The following is a 16,004-nucleotide window of genomic DNA, read 5'->3' as shown; positions in this document are numbered from 1 at the left end:
TTTTTCTAATAACACTCCCTTGTTTAATGTCCTGGAATTTTTTTCCTTTGGAATTACTTTATTTTGATCTTTCGCTTTACTGTACTGCTTCTCACCACATTTCTTATTACTATTTTATCTTACACGTTTTAGAATGAGAAATAGAGGAGCTGACTGGAGATTTTGTGTATAAAGGCAGAGTGTTGGTTGGCAGGTCATACTCATTTGATAAATATTTTAGTATGAACTGTGTATCAGTTGCAGTCATTCTGCTTTATGGTAATGAAGTAGGGGATCTTTCGAGAGGGAAGTCCTCGTAGTTAAAATTCCAGGATGAAAAGGATGCCAGATCTTGCATATTCACATAGTTTTTTTTTCTTAGAAAAGGAACCCTTTCTGTTCCTCTGTTTTCAACTTTTTTTCCTTTCTGTCTAGAGATATAAGTCCAGATTTTCTCTGGTTTTAGGCAGTTTGACTCTTTAGTTGTTTATATAGTTTGCCTTTAGCTCCCTCTTGCATATTCTAAGCCATGAGCTTACTACTCTGCTGTGTTTCGTTCATTTTGAGCTTCCCTGAGACTAAATAAAATGCCTGATCCATGTATATAGCCTCTCTCTCATTTTTCCTGCTGTTGGAAATTTATTTTCTTTTAAATTCCTTGATTATCATTTTAGTAGGCAAACCTGTGTGCTTCGTCTAGCACTTTGAATCTTAGAAATATTCTACTGTGGATTTTTTGAAAATTAAAATTAAGCTGAATTTGAAATTGAGGGACTTCAGGATATCCTTATGCTCATGGAAGAAATGGATCTCTTGAAAACAAATGATGTCTTGGAAATAAGTCTTAAAAGATCTTAATCTTATCTGTGCTGGCTGTAATATAAAAACCTAATCTAGCTTCAGCTCTTGCCTAAACTACTGTTGGTCTCCTTGTTTCTGTACTTCTCTTCATATGTTCTCTATACAGTAATCAGAATAATCATTGTAAGTTAAATAGTATGTTACTCATTTGCTTATAACTCTTCAGTAGTTTCCTTCCCTTTACCTTTAGAATGAAATCCAAACTCTTTTCCTCGTCTGTGAGATTGTACAGTCTCCTGCTACCTAGTTCTTCACTCTTGTTTGTTACTTTCTGATTTGCTTCCTGATTTAACCACACCAGCTTTCTTGCTGTTCCTTCAAAAAGCTTAGATCATTTCTCATGGCCTTCAGAATTGCGTTACAGATAGGAGGAACAGCTCACCCTGTATCAATCAGTCAAACTCAAAAGTTACCTTCTCAGAAGGTATTTCCGTGCTGATTCTTCCTATGTCCTGTGCACTGCTTTCATTTTCTCCCTGTAAAAAAAAAAAAAATATATATATATATATAATATATATTTTTTATTTATATATAAAAATATATATATATTTATATATATATATATAATGCCAATTACATATATATAATTATCTGAAATAATATTACATATTTGTCACTGGTCTCTTCTATATTAGAATGTAAACTCTATGAGGGCAAGGACTTTGTCTTGTCTACTACTGTGTTCCTCCGGCATAAACACAAACACACATACACATCCCTAGGATAGAATAATCCTAGGCCACATAGTAGACATTCAGCCATTGTTTGGATGAATGAAATGACAGTATGGCCCTAGATTACGATTTTAAAACTTATTTTCTTTTTAGGTGTTATTTTTTTTAATTTAATGTGTGAAAAAACATAGTGGGGTAAATATTTTTAGTTAACTTTAAGAATGAGAGTTTTTATGGGGAGCTTATATTCATAAGATCCAGGAATTCTAGGTGTAACTTTATAAAGTGTATTGGCTGCTTGTGTACATGAGTATCTGTAAGTGAAATGAAGGTCTCTTATAAGTTAATACAGTTTAACCTTAGAATCTTTCTAAAATTACTTGATTTTTCTCATTGAGTAAGAATGAGAAGGAAGAAGCATAATGTAGAAAGGTAGCCATAGCATGTAGAGTAGAATGCTGCTGGATCAAGATTTTGTAAATTAAGGAAATAACATGCCTCTGCCTATTCCTGGTCACCTTTTTTTTCTGCCCCATAAAAAGAAAACAATAAAAAAAAGAGATTGAATAAAGAGTTTTTTTAATTGAGTGTTTCATAAGACTATTGTTTGGTTATGCTAGTTACTAAAATGTGTAGTATGTCACAAATTGCTTGTAGATAGAATCTTTGTTTTTGAATGGTACTAGTAGATTAGAATAGGGAAGGTATTGCAGAAAGTCAACTGTCAGGGGTTTAGCTGCTGTGTGAAGTAAGAAACATTTATGGAACATAATTGTTTTCTGCTTGGTAGGTTAAAAGTTTTGGTTTTTATGTTATCTGGATGATTCTTTCCTTTTCCTGGAGTTACTGTTCTGTGGCAGTAGTTCTCAATTGGGGCAGTTTTGTGCCTCGCCCCCCTAGGTAACATTTGGCAATGTCTAGAGATATTTTTGGTTGTCACAACTGAGGGTCTATTACTGACATCTGATAGGTAGAGGCCAGGGATGCTACTGAATATCCTACGATGTATAGGACAGTCCCCCAACACAGAATTCTCTATTCCAAAATGTTAACAGTATTGAGGCACTTTAATGTCACAGATAAGTTTTAACAGAAACTTGAACTCTAAAATAAGTTATTAAATTAGGTATCCCAGACATATTTACTGATTAGTGTCACTAGGGAAATGTTTCCCATACTATTTTAGTCTTCCAAAACCACAGTAAAATACCTGTCGTGGTCTTCAGTGTTTGTATTACGCTAAAACAAAGAAAATTTTTTTCTCATAATTAGTAAGTTATTCCAACAAGATCTTTTTAATTTGGATAGCTGCAATTAGTGTTACTTGAGGCGGGATATCATGAGGATCAATCATCTTCATATAGGAAGTGGCAGAGCCAGTTGACAAAATCAGATAATGTCCTTTGTCATTAAAAATAAATTCTATGAATTACTATTATGCTTTCTTGGTGGCATTTAAGCAATCTTAAATTCTTTATAGAAACATTCTGTAGTTTTAAAGATTAATATGATCAAACACATTTCTAGTCATAGAATAATCCATTCAAAAGCCTGGCTTGTTTTATATAAATTTGTGAATTCATATTACCAGTCATTATAAATTTCTATTATCTTTTTTGATAGTTTGAGTTTGAAAGTGTTTTTGAATGTATAGCAGTTAATTTTAATGAGGTTAGAGGGTTGTTGCAACTCCTGCATTCTTCCTCCTTTCTTAGGAAGATTATCTTTTTAAATTCATATACCTCAAAGATACATTTTATCAGTTTGAATAAAACTAAAGTTTCTCTAATATACAAGATGCTGTGAGGCATTGTTGGGGTATAAAATTAATTTGGTCCTGACCAAAATGAAATTGTAGTCTAATGGAAAATAACATTAAATTCTCTGGTAGAGATATGTATAGAATACAGTAGGGATGCAGAGCCAGAATGAGGAGTAATTTAATTCTATTTATGGAGATCAGAAGCTTTATATGGTTTATGTAGGTAGATTATAGGGTGCTACTTAGTAGTTTGGTATGCATGATGAGAAGTGAGACCAACAAACTATGATAGAGCTATAGAATAGAATGGCAAAATATTATTTATAATCTTTATATATTATCCTTGAGATGATAGGGACATTGCTGCAAGTTTTTTGAGGTTGATAAAATAATAGGGTTTGGAAAATAAGGATTTTAGAAATATTAATCAAGTAGGATTATTGAAAGATTGTTTGAAATGTAGGGATATATATGTATGAAAGGAGATCAGTTTGAACATCTATTTGAATTGTTTAATTGTGAGATGATACAGGGCCCTCACTAGGAAATTAGAAAGACATAGTAGGGATAGAAGGATTTTTACAGGTGTTGTGGAGTAGACTAAAGAACTTCATGGCCAGTTAGAGTAGATACATAGTGCAAAGAGGGACAAGAATGCATCAGTAGAAATTTAAAAAAATAGTTTGTTTATAATAGTTGACTTTTCCAGAGGTGTACCTTTTTAGAAATGATGGAGAAGAAATTTAGACCTTTGTTTTCATTATGTTAAGTGATAACTCGGTCTCCATTTGGCACAAATAAATGAATAAGTGAAGTTTTCCATTGGTTGCTGTTACAGGGTGGCACTAGGCTTTTATAATCGGTGGATAAATGAAAGAAAGAAATACTCTTGATTTTTCTGATCAGTTTTGGATGGTGATGGCTGCTTAACTAGTACAGAGTTCATTAGAATTTATTTCTAAGTGCTTCCTTTATTTAGAATTCATATGCAGCAGATGATGCCAATTTTTTTAGCAGCTAATTTAGAGCAAAATTCCTTTTCTAATTTGTGATAATTTAATTGGGGGAGAGAGACTTTGGGGATGAAGCATAGCATATCCCCCACATAGGATATACACATTTATGGCAAATACCTTTCTTTTGCTTCTAATTATTTTTAGTTTCTTTATTAGTTATTGATAACATCTACCTTAGAATAGTTGCCTAAGACCTTGTGACTTTTAAGGAGAGCAAAATTTCTGCCAGGAAACATTACAGTTGTTTAAATATATTTTTTAAAGAATTTAACACTTAGTTTTAGTAAAATTTGTGATTGCTTAAAATAGTCTGCTGTTCTGATCAGAAGAAACTTTCCTAAATCCTGAACAAAGAACTGTACTTGAGCATAGTTCTTATCATGTCTTGTTCAGTAGTAAGACTACATCAGGGTATCTTAACCATAATGTTCACAATAGTATTACCTCTTATGTTGTATTAGTGATACACCACATTTTGATTGTATGTATATAGTTATAGAATGCATTATTTGATCTCTAAAAGATAGTTTCTCGTTTGTTTCATAGACAGAAGTCCATGATGAAATAAACTTGTTTTGTCTTACTGTATTCTAAATCTTTTAGGATTTTTTTCTTTTAAAATTTTTTTCTTTTCTTTGAATCTTCCTTATTTGATATCTCATTTTAATACAATAAAGCTATACTTTTGACAGCTAGCATAACTCAGTTTCAAGATTGGTTCTAAATATTGCAGACGGTGCTGAAAAAGTTACTATTAAATTTTTTTTGAGATTTATTAAATTTATTTCTTCCTTAACATTTCCTTCTATAGCTTATCTCCTATAATTGCCAATTCTAAATATTGTCATACCTTGTCTGGAAGAATTTTTACTTAATAAAGGCATAAAAGCTTATGCTGCTATAAGCCATGTTAAATTCTCTGCAAGTACATTTTAGGGTACTATGTTACTATGTCATAGTAAAAGGAAGGAGCTACAATTAATGAATAATATAAAAGTAATTTCACTTTGCTTTGGGCTTTGCAAAGCTTCCTGTTCATGGCTGTACCTAATCATTCTTTTCTAGTTTGTCTGTATTTAGCTTTATATCTGATTGAAACTCTCTCTGTAGTTAACTATTTGGCTATATGTGAAAATTCCTTTTAGAAAAGAAGAGGTATGTTGTTCCTGTTCACGAAAGTGTATGTATACTTTATAACTGGATAGTGACTAAATGATAACTTGAGTTTTTAACCTGGCATCTCTTAAATATCACAATTACTCAATTTTTATCAGTTTTAAATATAGAAAGATGTATAATATAAATCACTTATTTTTAACTTTATTGTGACTTGATATTTTTGATATTATTGACTTCATTTAAATTCTTTGCATATCCCAATGTCTGTGAGAACTTTCAATAAAATAACAAAAAGTTGTCTTTAGGTATTGCATTTGGTTTACTCATTTTTATTCCTAATAGAGCCCTGCGCAGCAGGATTTTTCCTTTTAATGTTACTGCCCACTAGCTTAACAGCTACCTGTGTGTAAACAGTGTGGCAGTTTTTAATGCTTCTGCCAGAGGACACCTTAATATGAAAAACAGTTTTTTTATTCACCTTAACACAGTATAGTCTTTCAGATTAGCGAGTGGCGGTGGAGGTAGGTTCTTATACTTTCCCCTGTGAGTAGTTGTGTGAATATGCATACTTAAAACCTTTCCAGCCCTACCTAACTCTGCCATCAGGTGACTCTTTTCTTTCTACATAATTTTCACATCAAAGTCAGCATACCCTGATTCCTATTTCATGAGGTTATTTTAAGTATTAAATAAGAAAATGCATGTCAAAGTAGATGGAAGTGCTATTTTGAAGAGTTTTATGTTGGTATCTGATAGACAATTCAGGAGACAGTTCTTTAGGGTCTAATATGGTGAGGTACAAAGTTTCTCTTAAGAAATGCTTATTCGTTTGTAATTAGGTGTTTTTTGTTTTTTGTTTTTTTAATGGAGGTACTGGGGATTGAACCCAGGACCTTGTGCATGCTAAGCATGTGCTCTACCACTGAGCTATACTCTCCCCCTTCATCTGTAGAACAGAACTAATCTAACAAATAGAGAACATATCCCCACTGACAGTTGTGTTAGCACTATGTTCCTGTGGATGAAAATTTCTGTAGGCTTGGGATTTTAGTTTTGGGGATGAATCTGAGGCATATTGGGAATAACAGAGACATACATCATATCTGAAAGCATGTTTAGAAAATATCAGTTATTCTTTTGATCACCTGTTTCAACATTAATTTATAGGGTGTAGAGTGCTTCTAGTATTGGGCATTGGTGAATAGATTAACAGGATATGGTATCTCTGTCATTCAAAGAATTTATAAACTAGCAGATACCGTTATTGCTCCCAAATCTTACTTCTCTTAGGAATTTTTGTCTTAATACTCAGGACAGACAAGCAGTGACAGCCGTTATCAATTTCTAACGAATAAAGAGGGTTTCTTTCAAATTACAAGATACTGCATTTTAGAATCATTAATGCAAACACAGTATCTCAATCCTGTGTAGCTTTTAGATTTCATGTATTAATTTAGCAGATGTTTACTGAGCACCTATTATGTGCCAGGCACTATTCTAGACATTTGGGATAGTTCAGTAAACAAAGAAGGTATTTAGAGGCTTACACTCCAGTGGAAGTGACAGTCAATCATGAAGCAAATTATATGGTTTGTTAAGAGACAAGTGCTATGGAGGGAAAGATAGAGCAGAGTAAAGGGGATCAATGTTAAGGCAGTGACGTTTGGATGAAGGCCTGAAGAAATTCAGGGAGTTGGCCATGCAGATATTGGGAGGAAGAATGTTCCAAACAAAGAGAACAGCCAGGATTGTGTCTGACCTGTTTAAGGAATATCAAGGAAGCCCCTGGAAAAAGAGTGAGAGAGGGAGAAGTAGACGATGAGGTTGGAGGGGTAAGGCAGAGACAGACCATAGAAAGCTTTGGTAGGATATTATAAGGACTTTGGTTTTCACTAAGTGAAATAGTCACTGAAGGATTTTGAGCATTATCTGACTAGAAGCTTGGCTGCCGCTCTTCTGGCAGCCTGGGAATCTCAGCTTTGCAAGCCACAGAGAACATGAATCTAGGAGTCTAAAAGTGTTCTATCCCCGAGCACCTTGGTCTTCAGAGTTGTGAAAGTCCTGATGATTTTCAGGGTTCTGTGGTGCAGGTCAGCTTGTTGTGGCTTCCCTCTCTTAGTCTTAGATTTCGCCTTCTCTGCTCTCTCGGTTTCCAGTAGTTCGTCTTTCCAACATCCCTGTTGTCTCCTCACTTTTTCTATTGTCCTTTTTCATTTATTCGATATTTTAGGAGAATACCGAGAAACATTTGTTTATCAGTCACCTGGTAGAACTGGAAGACTGATACTGTAAAATTTATGTGATTATTGAAAACCTCTGAGGTACTTGCACTGAAACTCCATTTGTGATTGTAAAAACATTTTGCTGGAACTAGTCATAGTAATGTTATTTTCATGAAACAAATGAGGCTCTTAAATTTTTAAAAATTAAAATATGTCCACTCATGGCAATAGGAAAAGGATAATCACTTTCATTGTATAAATGTATAAAGGTATAAATTATATGATAGTAGTCTTATTTCACTGTATAGCCCACATTTTGAAAGTTCTTGAGCTGGATCAGTTTAGATTTAAACCCCTTTCAAGTGAATGGATTTGGACAAGTCAGAGTGCTCTTGAGGACTTGGGAACAGACTGGATTACCAAAAGGTGACATGTTTTGTTGGGAAGACTATTGAGACCTGGATTTTAGCTCCATTTCTCTATTGCTAAATTTGAGATACTTCAGTAAATCACATGACCTTTCTATGACTCAGTTTCTTCATTTGTAAAATGAAGAATTGCAAGTTAGATCATCTCTAAGTAATTCTAAAAACTTTATGATACTTATGACATTTTGGAAATTTTTATGCTTTATAGAGAATAAATGTTAATTAATTTTCTAATTTTATTTTTTTTACACAGGTTAATGGTGCAATGTAAGAAACCTTTAAAAGTTTCTGATGAATTAGTGCAGCAATATCAAATTAAAAATCAGTATCTTTCAGCAATAGCATCTGATTCAGAACAAGAACCTAAAATTGATCCTTATGCATTTGTTGAAGGAGATGAGGAATTTCTTTTTCCTGATAAGAAAGATAGACAAAATAATGAGAGAGAAGCTGGAAAAAAACACAAGGTAAGAGAAATCAAAGTGTCACTGATGATTTGTAGCTCTGCATATAGTACCACACTTCTCATTAAAAAAAAATATATATCATTTTAACTTAGAAAAACATTTTTAAAAAATGGGTAAATCAGGCATATAAAATTTAGGAGATTATATGGACTTGAAATTATAGCTGGTCTATTAGAAAGATCTTTATTGTGAAAGTTTTGGGGTTGGAGAAAGAGTACATTAATTTCTGTTACATTGAAATCAGAACATTTAGGTAGATGAAGTGTGTTGATTTTGAGTTAAAAAATCTGTAAGTGAATATCCAGTTTTCAAAAATACAATAAAATACATATCACTGAGTTTATAAAATATATGATATTTTCAAATATGTGAATCAAGAACTTATAGTGAGTCCCTCTAAAAATAAAAAGTTACTTTAATGAAGTGTGGGACATACATATTTGATTAAAATTTTAAATATCAAGTATCTGAGGATCTATTAATAAGCACAAGATAGTTCTGCTAGATAAGAGTTTTGCCTTAAATACAGAATTAGAAATTGCAAATTATAAAATTGCAAAAAGGACCCAGTAATATGTTTAATACAAAGAATTCATTTCACAAAGTTTTATTTAGCCTTATGTGTGCCAGGTACTTGACATTTGTTCTTTTATAAATATGAAAACAGTAATAGCTGGGAAGGCAGTTGGTACTGTAGAAAGACCGTGGACAATGGAATTTGACAAATTTAGATCGAAATCCCAGCTCCATTACTTACCAGCTGTATTTCCTGGGTTATCTTTAGAACTGTTTTTTGTCTGTAAGGTGAGCATACTACTTTTTATATAGGTTAGTTTTAAGAACTAATGATAATGTCTATAGAACACCTGGCAGAATGCTTCATTCACAGCTACTCAATAGTTGGTGCATTTTATTATTGGTAAAATGTATATTTCGGCCTAATATGTAATATTGTATGCAGGTAGAAGATGGGCCATCTAGTGTAACAGTGTTATCACATGACGAAGATGCTATGTCATTATTTAGTTCCTCTGTCAAGCAAGGTAAAACTTTTATTTCCTATCAAAATACTTCATTCCAGGATTGTTACTCCACACTAATCTGATAGTGTTGGACTTTTAATGTTCCTTTTTGCATAATTCATATGTTTCATAGAGACCTATCTTAAAATTATGGACTTACTGTTTATCTTCTACTGGGAGAAACAGGTTTAGGTTATAGAAATTCTGTTTTGAATTGTTGGAACATCTTTCCTTTTTTAACAAATAAAAATAGTTCTCGTCTGTAAAGTAATGAGTTAGGATAAGATCATCACCTCGGATCCCTCTCAGATCTAAAACCTCAATTTATGAATTAGGCTTTACTGTAATTTTGTTGTCCTTTTCTCCCTCTCCCTCCAAATTAGAAGGATTGTTGCTGAGGTCATTATTAATTTAACAAATTTTTTATTGAGCACATATTATGTAAGGCTTTGTTCTCATCACTGGAGATTCAGTGGTCAATACTCCACTTTGAAAATGTCTGATTTGTGCTTCTTGTGTGTGTATACAGTAGAGAATACTAATAAATGATACATTAATTCTTTTGTAAAATCTATTTAACTTGATGGAAGGCAAAGGAAGTCGTCCTTTGGTATGTATCTTTTAGGAACAAGTTTTTCTTGTAATATTTGAATAAATGGAGAGGATCAGGCTCTGTGCAACTAAAAACAGGAATTAGGAAAGAGTCCTTTGGAATAAGGAAGAGATGGTCTTTCATGAAGTAAATTTGATGGTCAGTGGTTCTTAAGTAGCTTGGTGAGTTAACAGTTTGGGTTCTTTAGCCTATTTGCCTACCCTTAGATATAGGGAATGTGTAATTGCCTTCTTGTACTTGTGTGGCTTTCTCAAAATGTGGGACCGTCTGCCACATTCTGGAGCATATTTTGAGGTGAAACTTGGAAATTTTGATTTTTAGTAAGTACTCTAGATTTTTTACGTTTTTACTAAAATTTCAGAGTTACTGCTCTAGTGAATCTTTAGAACTGACATGCAGAGGCACTTGGAAAGTCACTTCCATCTTTCTGAAAGTGAAGGCTATTTCAAGTCATTTAACAGCTTTGGAAGGTTTATACACCAAACTGCATTTTTTTTTTCTTGTGCACAAAGATGAGAGGACTTTAACTTTTACTTTGGCATTTTTATTTTTTCCTAAGTTATCATATATATTCCCCCTAAAACTGGGGTGGAAAAGCAAAAAGGAAAATTTTGGAACTGAAATGAAATTTAACTGAGTTACTTAAGTAAGTACTTGAGTACCTGGCACTAGGCAAATTGCTTTACCTACATTCCATCACATGTAATTCTTGCCATTACTGAGGCACAGAGAAATTAAGTAACTTGTATGGTCATACTGTTAATGTTAGAGTTGGAATTCAAATTAATAGTCTGTCTGACTCAGATCACTTAATTATTCTGTGCTTCCTTTACATTTCAGGAAGATAGCAAAATTAAAATGGGTGTGTGTTTAATTCTGTTTTCCTAATAGTGTTTATATTTTTATTTGATATATTATTCATGTAGATTACTTAGCTATGTTATGGATTACATAGCCCTTGGTGAGCTTTCTGGAGAAGATACCATCATTTATTTACAACATTATTTGTATGGAAAAAAATTTCAGCTTTTAAACAAATCACAGTTATTTATATGTCTAGCTTAAATAAATAGAATAATACTTATTTGGTCAGTAGTAGAATTTTTGATTGTGTTTTTCTGATTGACATATGTAGATGCTCCACGCACTACTAGTCATGCTCGTCCTCCATCAACCAGTTTGATTTATGACTCAGACCTGGCTGTTTCTTATACTGACCTTGATAATCTTTTTAATTCTGATGAAGATGAACTGACAGTGAGTATCCTATTAATGATTAAGATTATAATTTGTTTTCCTTGATTTTATATAAGCTTATTTAAGAGATATGTGACTTGAATATTATGTTTTAGTCCTGAACAATAGGAAATATTTTGGAATAAAATTTTTTTAGTTGGGTTTTTCTTTTTAACCTCATGTTAGAGCATTCTTGACATAATATCATCTATAAACTGAGTTTCTTTTTTTTTTAACGTTTGAAGGATATGTATGACTAAGCTTATTTTGAGCTCTGCTATATGTTATTTTTCTGCAGTCCTTAGGAAGCAGAAATTATTTAGCTAATTTTTGAGCCTCTAGTTTTAGAAATGACCCCCAAATCGACTCAATTAGTAAATAATAAGTAATTAACATTAAAATTATATTCCTTGTCAATTTTTAAAGGAATACTACTTCTTTTGAATTTCTTTGACATCATAGTCATTATTTTAAGACATCTACATACTATAATAATGAAAGAGGAAGAAAAAGTAATATTTAATCTTTAACACCCATTTGCAGAGAAAAGTGAAGATAAAAAATTAAAACTTTAAAATGAGATTCCCTAGAATGTCAAGTTTCTGACAGTTTAATGAATTGGGTGCTTCATTATAAAAGAGAATTCCTTTTTCATCTGCGTAAAGGTAGCTTGGAAGTTTCTATAGTACATTTGGTGTTTCTTGTCCTATATAATATATACTTTTAATCTTTTCTCATCAAAGATATGTGTGTGTGTGTGTGTATGTATATTTATATGTGTATAGATATATAGACACACACTTATATATGCATATTTGTTGTCTTCAATTAAGTGACATAAAGCAGATATCACTATACATAAACTTTAACTCCACATCTCATAATATAATATATTTTAGGTAAATATATCCCTGAATACTCTGGTACCTTTATACTCTCTTTCCCTCTACCATTTGTGTGTCAGTTGTGGCTCTACTGAGGTAAAAGGTTGTAATCAGAGCTTAGTCTACATATCTATGACAGAGTGGCTAACAGGAGACAAGGAACCAAGCTGACAGCTCTAACAACACTGGTGACAGATTGGAGATGCTAACACTTGGTTTGTTCAATGTATTAAAACTTACCTGTAGTTAGGGATCCTGTTGCTTTATCATATGAGATCTTTCTTAAGTTTTGCCTAGTTTTTCCTGTTGTAGCATTTTTGCAGGGATTATTAAACAAGATAAAAGTATAAAGAAGAACTCAGAAGAGTGATTGATTATATAGGAATCTTTAATGCCTTGTATTTAAAGGGACAAAAGCTTTATGCATATCTTTTACTACAAGTCAATTCTGATGTTAATTACAAACCTTTCTTATTGCAAGTTTTTTAAATTTTTATTTCAATAGGTTTTAAGTGGTAGGTGGTTCTTTGTGTTTTGAAAGTATTGGTCATTTTCTTTGAAGGAACTTTTCCCTCTGTTAATTTGGAGCATTATCAAATCAGTAGAGAAACCTAAGCTGGGTTCATTGATTACCTAAAATGTCTTTTATGTCTGTAAATTGTACCTAGTATGTATTTGGCTCTACACATTTGGCACAAATGGGCTATACTTTGAAGTTACATCTGAATGATTACTATCTTGAGATCACCACATCTGAATGATTACTATCTTGAGATCACCTTGGATTTAAATTTCAGAGAAATGTTTTTTTTTCCTTAATAGCCTGGATCGAAAAAATTGGCAAATGGATCAGATGATAAATCCAGCTGCAAGGAATCAAAGACAGGAAATCTGGACCCATTATCCTGCATAAGTAAGCTTCCCAAATCTGTGTTCCAGATAAATCTGCAGACTTTAATATCAACAAAGTTCCCTACCCCTTTGTTTTAAACACAGAGTAACTTCTTTTTATTCTTAGGTTAAAATGTGTGTTTTATTAAATACAGGCACTGCAGATCTTCATAAAATGTATCCTACACCACCATCATTGGAACAACATATTATGGGATTTTCCCCAATGAATATGAATAATAAAGAATATTGTAGTATGGATACAACACCTGGAGGAACTGTTCTAGAAGGAAATAGTTCTAGTGTAGGAGCACAGTTCAAAATTGAGGTTGATGAAGGATTCTGTAGCCCAAAACCTTCTGAAATCAAAGTAAGTATTTTATTTTTCTAGGAAATAATTCACTTTCTGTATTTTTATATAGAGTTAGTTTGTGGCTATATTAAAAAGTCCTTTCATAGTGATTCTAGTTTTATAATTAACAAATTTAAATTGTGGTGACACTATTAAGACTGCCTTTTAGAAAAGAGTAGAATTATATTTGCATTTTATTATTTTGTTTAAAGAAAGGAAAAAAAGACTAGAATCAGTTTCTTTTTTTCTTTTCCCCCTTGGAAGATAAGATGCTGAAAGTTATGGTCTTTATATTGTAGGATTTTTCTTACGTTTATAAGCCTGAAAATTGTCAAGTTCTAGTGGGATGTTCCATGTTTGCACCTCTAAAAACTCTACCAAGCCAGTGTCTGCCTCCTATCAAATTGCCAGAAGAGTGTGTTTACCGTCAGAGTTGGACTGTTGGGAAATTGGAATTGCTTCCTTCGGGACCTACAATGCCATTCATCAAAGAAGGGTATGATTTAAATTCATATTATTGGTAAAGTTTATGAATGCTTATGTAGCTTTAATTTTTTTCATAGGAGAACCTGGTATGCTGGTACCTGAAAGAAAGATACTAGTTTCAATTCTGAAAATTGTTTTCTAATTAATAGATTATAATGGTATTAATTGGATATAGTTAAACTATTGAAACATTTAAGACCAATAAACTTTAATTATGTCTTTGGAAGAACCTTTTATTGGTCTAAAATTCTAAATTACTCTCATTTGTACATTTGCCATATTTCACAAACTTTTTGTATTTAAATATTTCTGAAATTTTTTTTGTAATTGGTAACATCTTAAAATTGCTATTGTCCTTTTTTATACATGAATATCTCTAAAAAAAAAAAAAGCAATCAATCAGTGGCATCTTAGAATCAATGAAATGTGGGTATTTGTAGTACAGGAAATGTATAGATAGTAAATGTGGATGTGGAAGAGTGTACACAGGTTTTATTTATAATGGACAATCACCTAGAGTGAATATATTAACCAAAAATATATTTAATTGCAGTAATTGTGCTTTCGTATCTTTTCAGTGTTAATGGAAAATACTTGGGACATTTTTAGTTGTATTTCACATTATTAATATGTTCCTTTGTGTATGTTTTTATTTCTTTTACCCTGGTGACACTAGTGATGGAAGTACTATGGATCAAGAATATGGCCCTGCTTATACACCTCAAACTCATACTTCTTTTGGAATGCCTCCTAGCAGTGCACCTCCTAGTAACAGTGGAGCAGGAATTCTTCCTTCCCCATCTACCCCTAGGTTTCCAACTCCAAGGACTCCAAGGACTCCAAGGACTCCTCGTGGAGCTGGTGGACCTGCTAGTGCTCAAGGTTCAGTCAAATATGAAAATTCAGACTTATATTCACCAGCTTCCACCCCATCCACATGTAGACCCCTTAATTCCGTTGAACCTGCAACTGTTCCTTCCATCCCTGAAGCACACAGTCTTTATGTAAACCTCATTCTTTCGGAATCAGTTATGAATTTGTTTAAAGACTGTAACTTTGATAGTTGCTGTATCTGTGTCTGCAACATGAATATCAAGGGTGCCGATGTTGGAGTTTACATTCCAGATCCAACGCAGGAAGCACAGTATAGGTGTACCTGCGGCTTCAGTGCTGTCATGAACAGGAAATTTGGAAACAATTCAGGATTATTTCTTGAAGATGAGCTAGATATCATAGGACGCAACACAGAATGTGGCAAAGAAGCAGAAAAACGTTTTGAAGCTCTCAGGGCTACTTCTGCTGAACATGTTAATGGAGGACTAAAGGAATCTGAAAAATTGCCTGATGAGTTGATATTATTGCTACAAGATCAGTGCACTAATTTATTTTCACCCTTTGGAGCTGCAGACCAAGATCCTTTCCCTAAAATTGGTGTAATTAATAATTGGATACGTGTTGAAGAACGGGACTGTTGCAATGATTGCTACCTTGCGTTAGAGCATGGGCGTCAGTTCATGGATAACATGTCTGGAGGAAAAGTTGATGAAGCACTTGTGAAAAGTTCATGCTTACACCCCTGGTCCAAAAGAAATGGTAAGTATGCTAATGGAATAGTTTCTCTGTTTATTTTCATTTAGTTTTATGACTTTGCTTTTCCTTCTTAGGAAAAAGTATTAAAGGCAATTTCCCATGTAATTGATAGAGACACTTAAATTTGGACTTAAAACTCCTTTAAGAGTGACATTTTTAAAGGAAGAATTTCTTAGCAGTTTCGTTTAATTTCACTAATAAAAGTATGGTTATTGCAAGCCTGTAATTATATACTTGTATAGGAGTATAAAAGGTACTTCGTACATGCTAATTAGCAGAGGACTGCTAGTTGTCGGCTTTATTCAACATTCTTTCACTCATTAAATATTTATTGAGCACCTAGTAGTGCCAGACACTGTTCTTTTATAAAGCACAGTATTCAACAAAGCAAACATTATTTCC

The 16,004-nt window shown here is 32.8% G+C and overlaps 1 protein-coding gene across 2 annotated transcripts in view; it reads left to right on the top strand.

Annotated features, from left to right (window-relative positions):
* The window catches only part of MED13 (mediator complex subunit 13), an 84,228-nt gene that overhangs the window by 39,697 nt on the left and 28,527 nt on the right, over window positions 1-16,004 (top strand). For both annotated transcript variants that reach the window (XM_074342693.1, XM_074342694.1), the window contains exons 10-16: window positions 8,315-8,528; window positions 9,490-9,571; window positions 11,299-11,420; window positions 13,106-13,196; window positions 13,330-13,544; window positions 13,826-14,022; window positions 14,689-15,605. In XM_074342693.1, coding sequence (XP_074198794.1) covers window positions 8,315-8,528; window positions 9,490-9,571; window positions 11,299-11,420; window positions 13,106-13,196; window positions 13,330-13,544; window positions 13,826-14,022; window positions 14,689-15,605 — 1,838 coding nt within the window. The remainder of the gene's footprint in view (window positions 1-8,314; window positions 8,529-9,489; window positions 9,572-11,298; window positions 11,421-13,105; window positions 13,197-13,329; window positions 13,545-13,825; window positions 14,023-14,688; window positions 15,606-16,004) is intronic.

Source organism: Camelus bactrianus, chromosome 16 (assembly GCF_048773025.1).
Source record: "Camelus bactrianus isolate YW-2024 breed Bactrian camel chromosome 16, ASM4877302v1, whole genome shotgun sequence".
Taxonomy (NCBI): Eukaryota; Metazoa; Chordata; class Mammalia; order Artiodactyla; family Camelidae; genus Camelus; species Camelus bactrianus.
The sequence above is the reverse complement of the archived record's forward strand: the minus strand, read 5'-3'. Positions and strand labels throughout refer to the sequence as shown.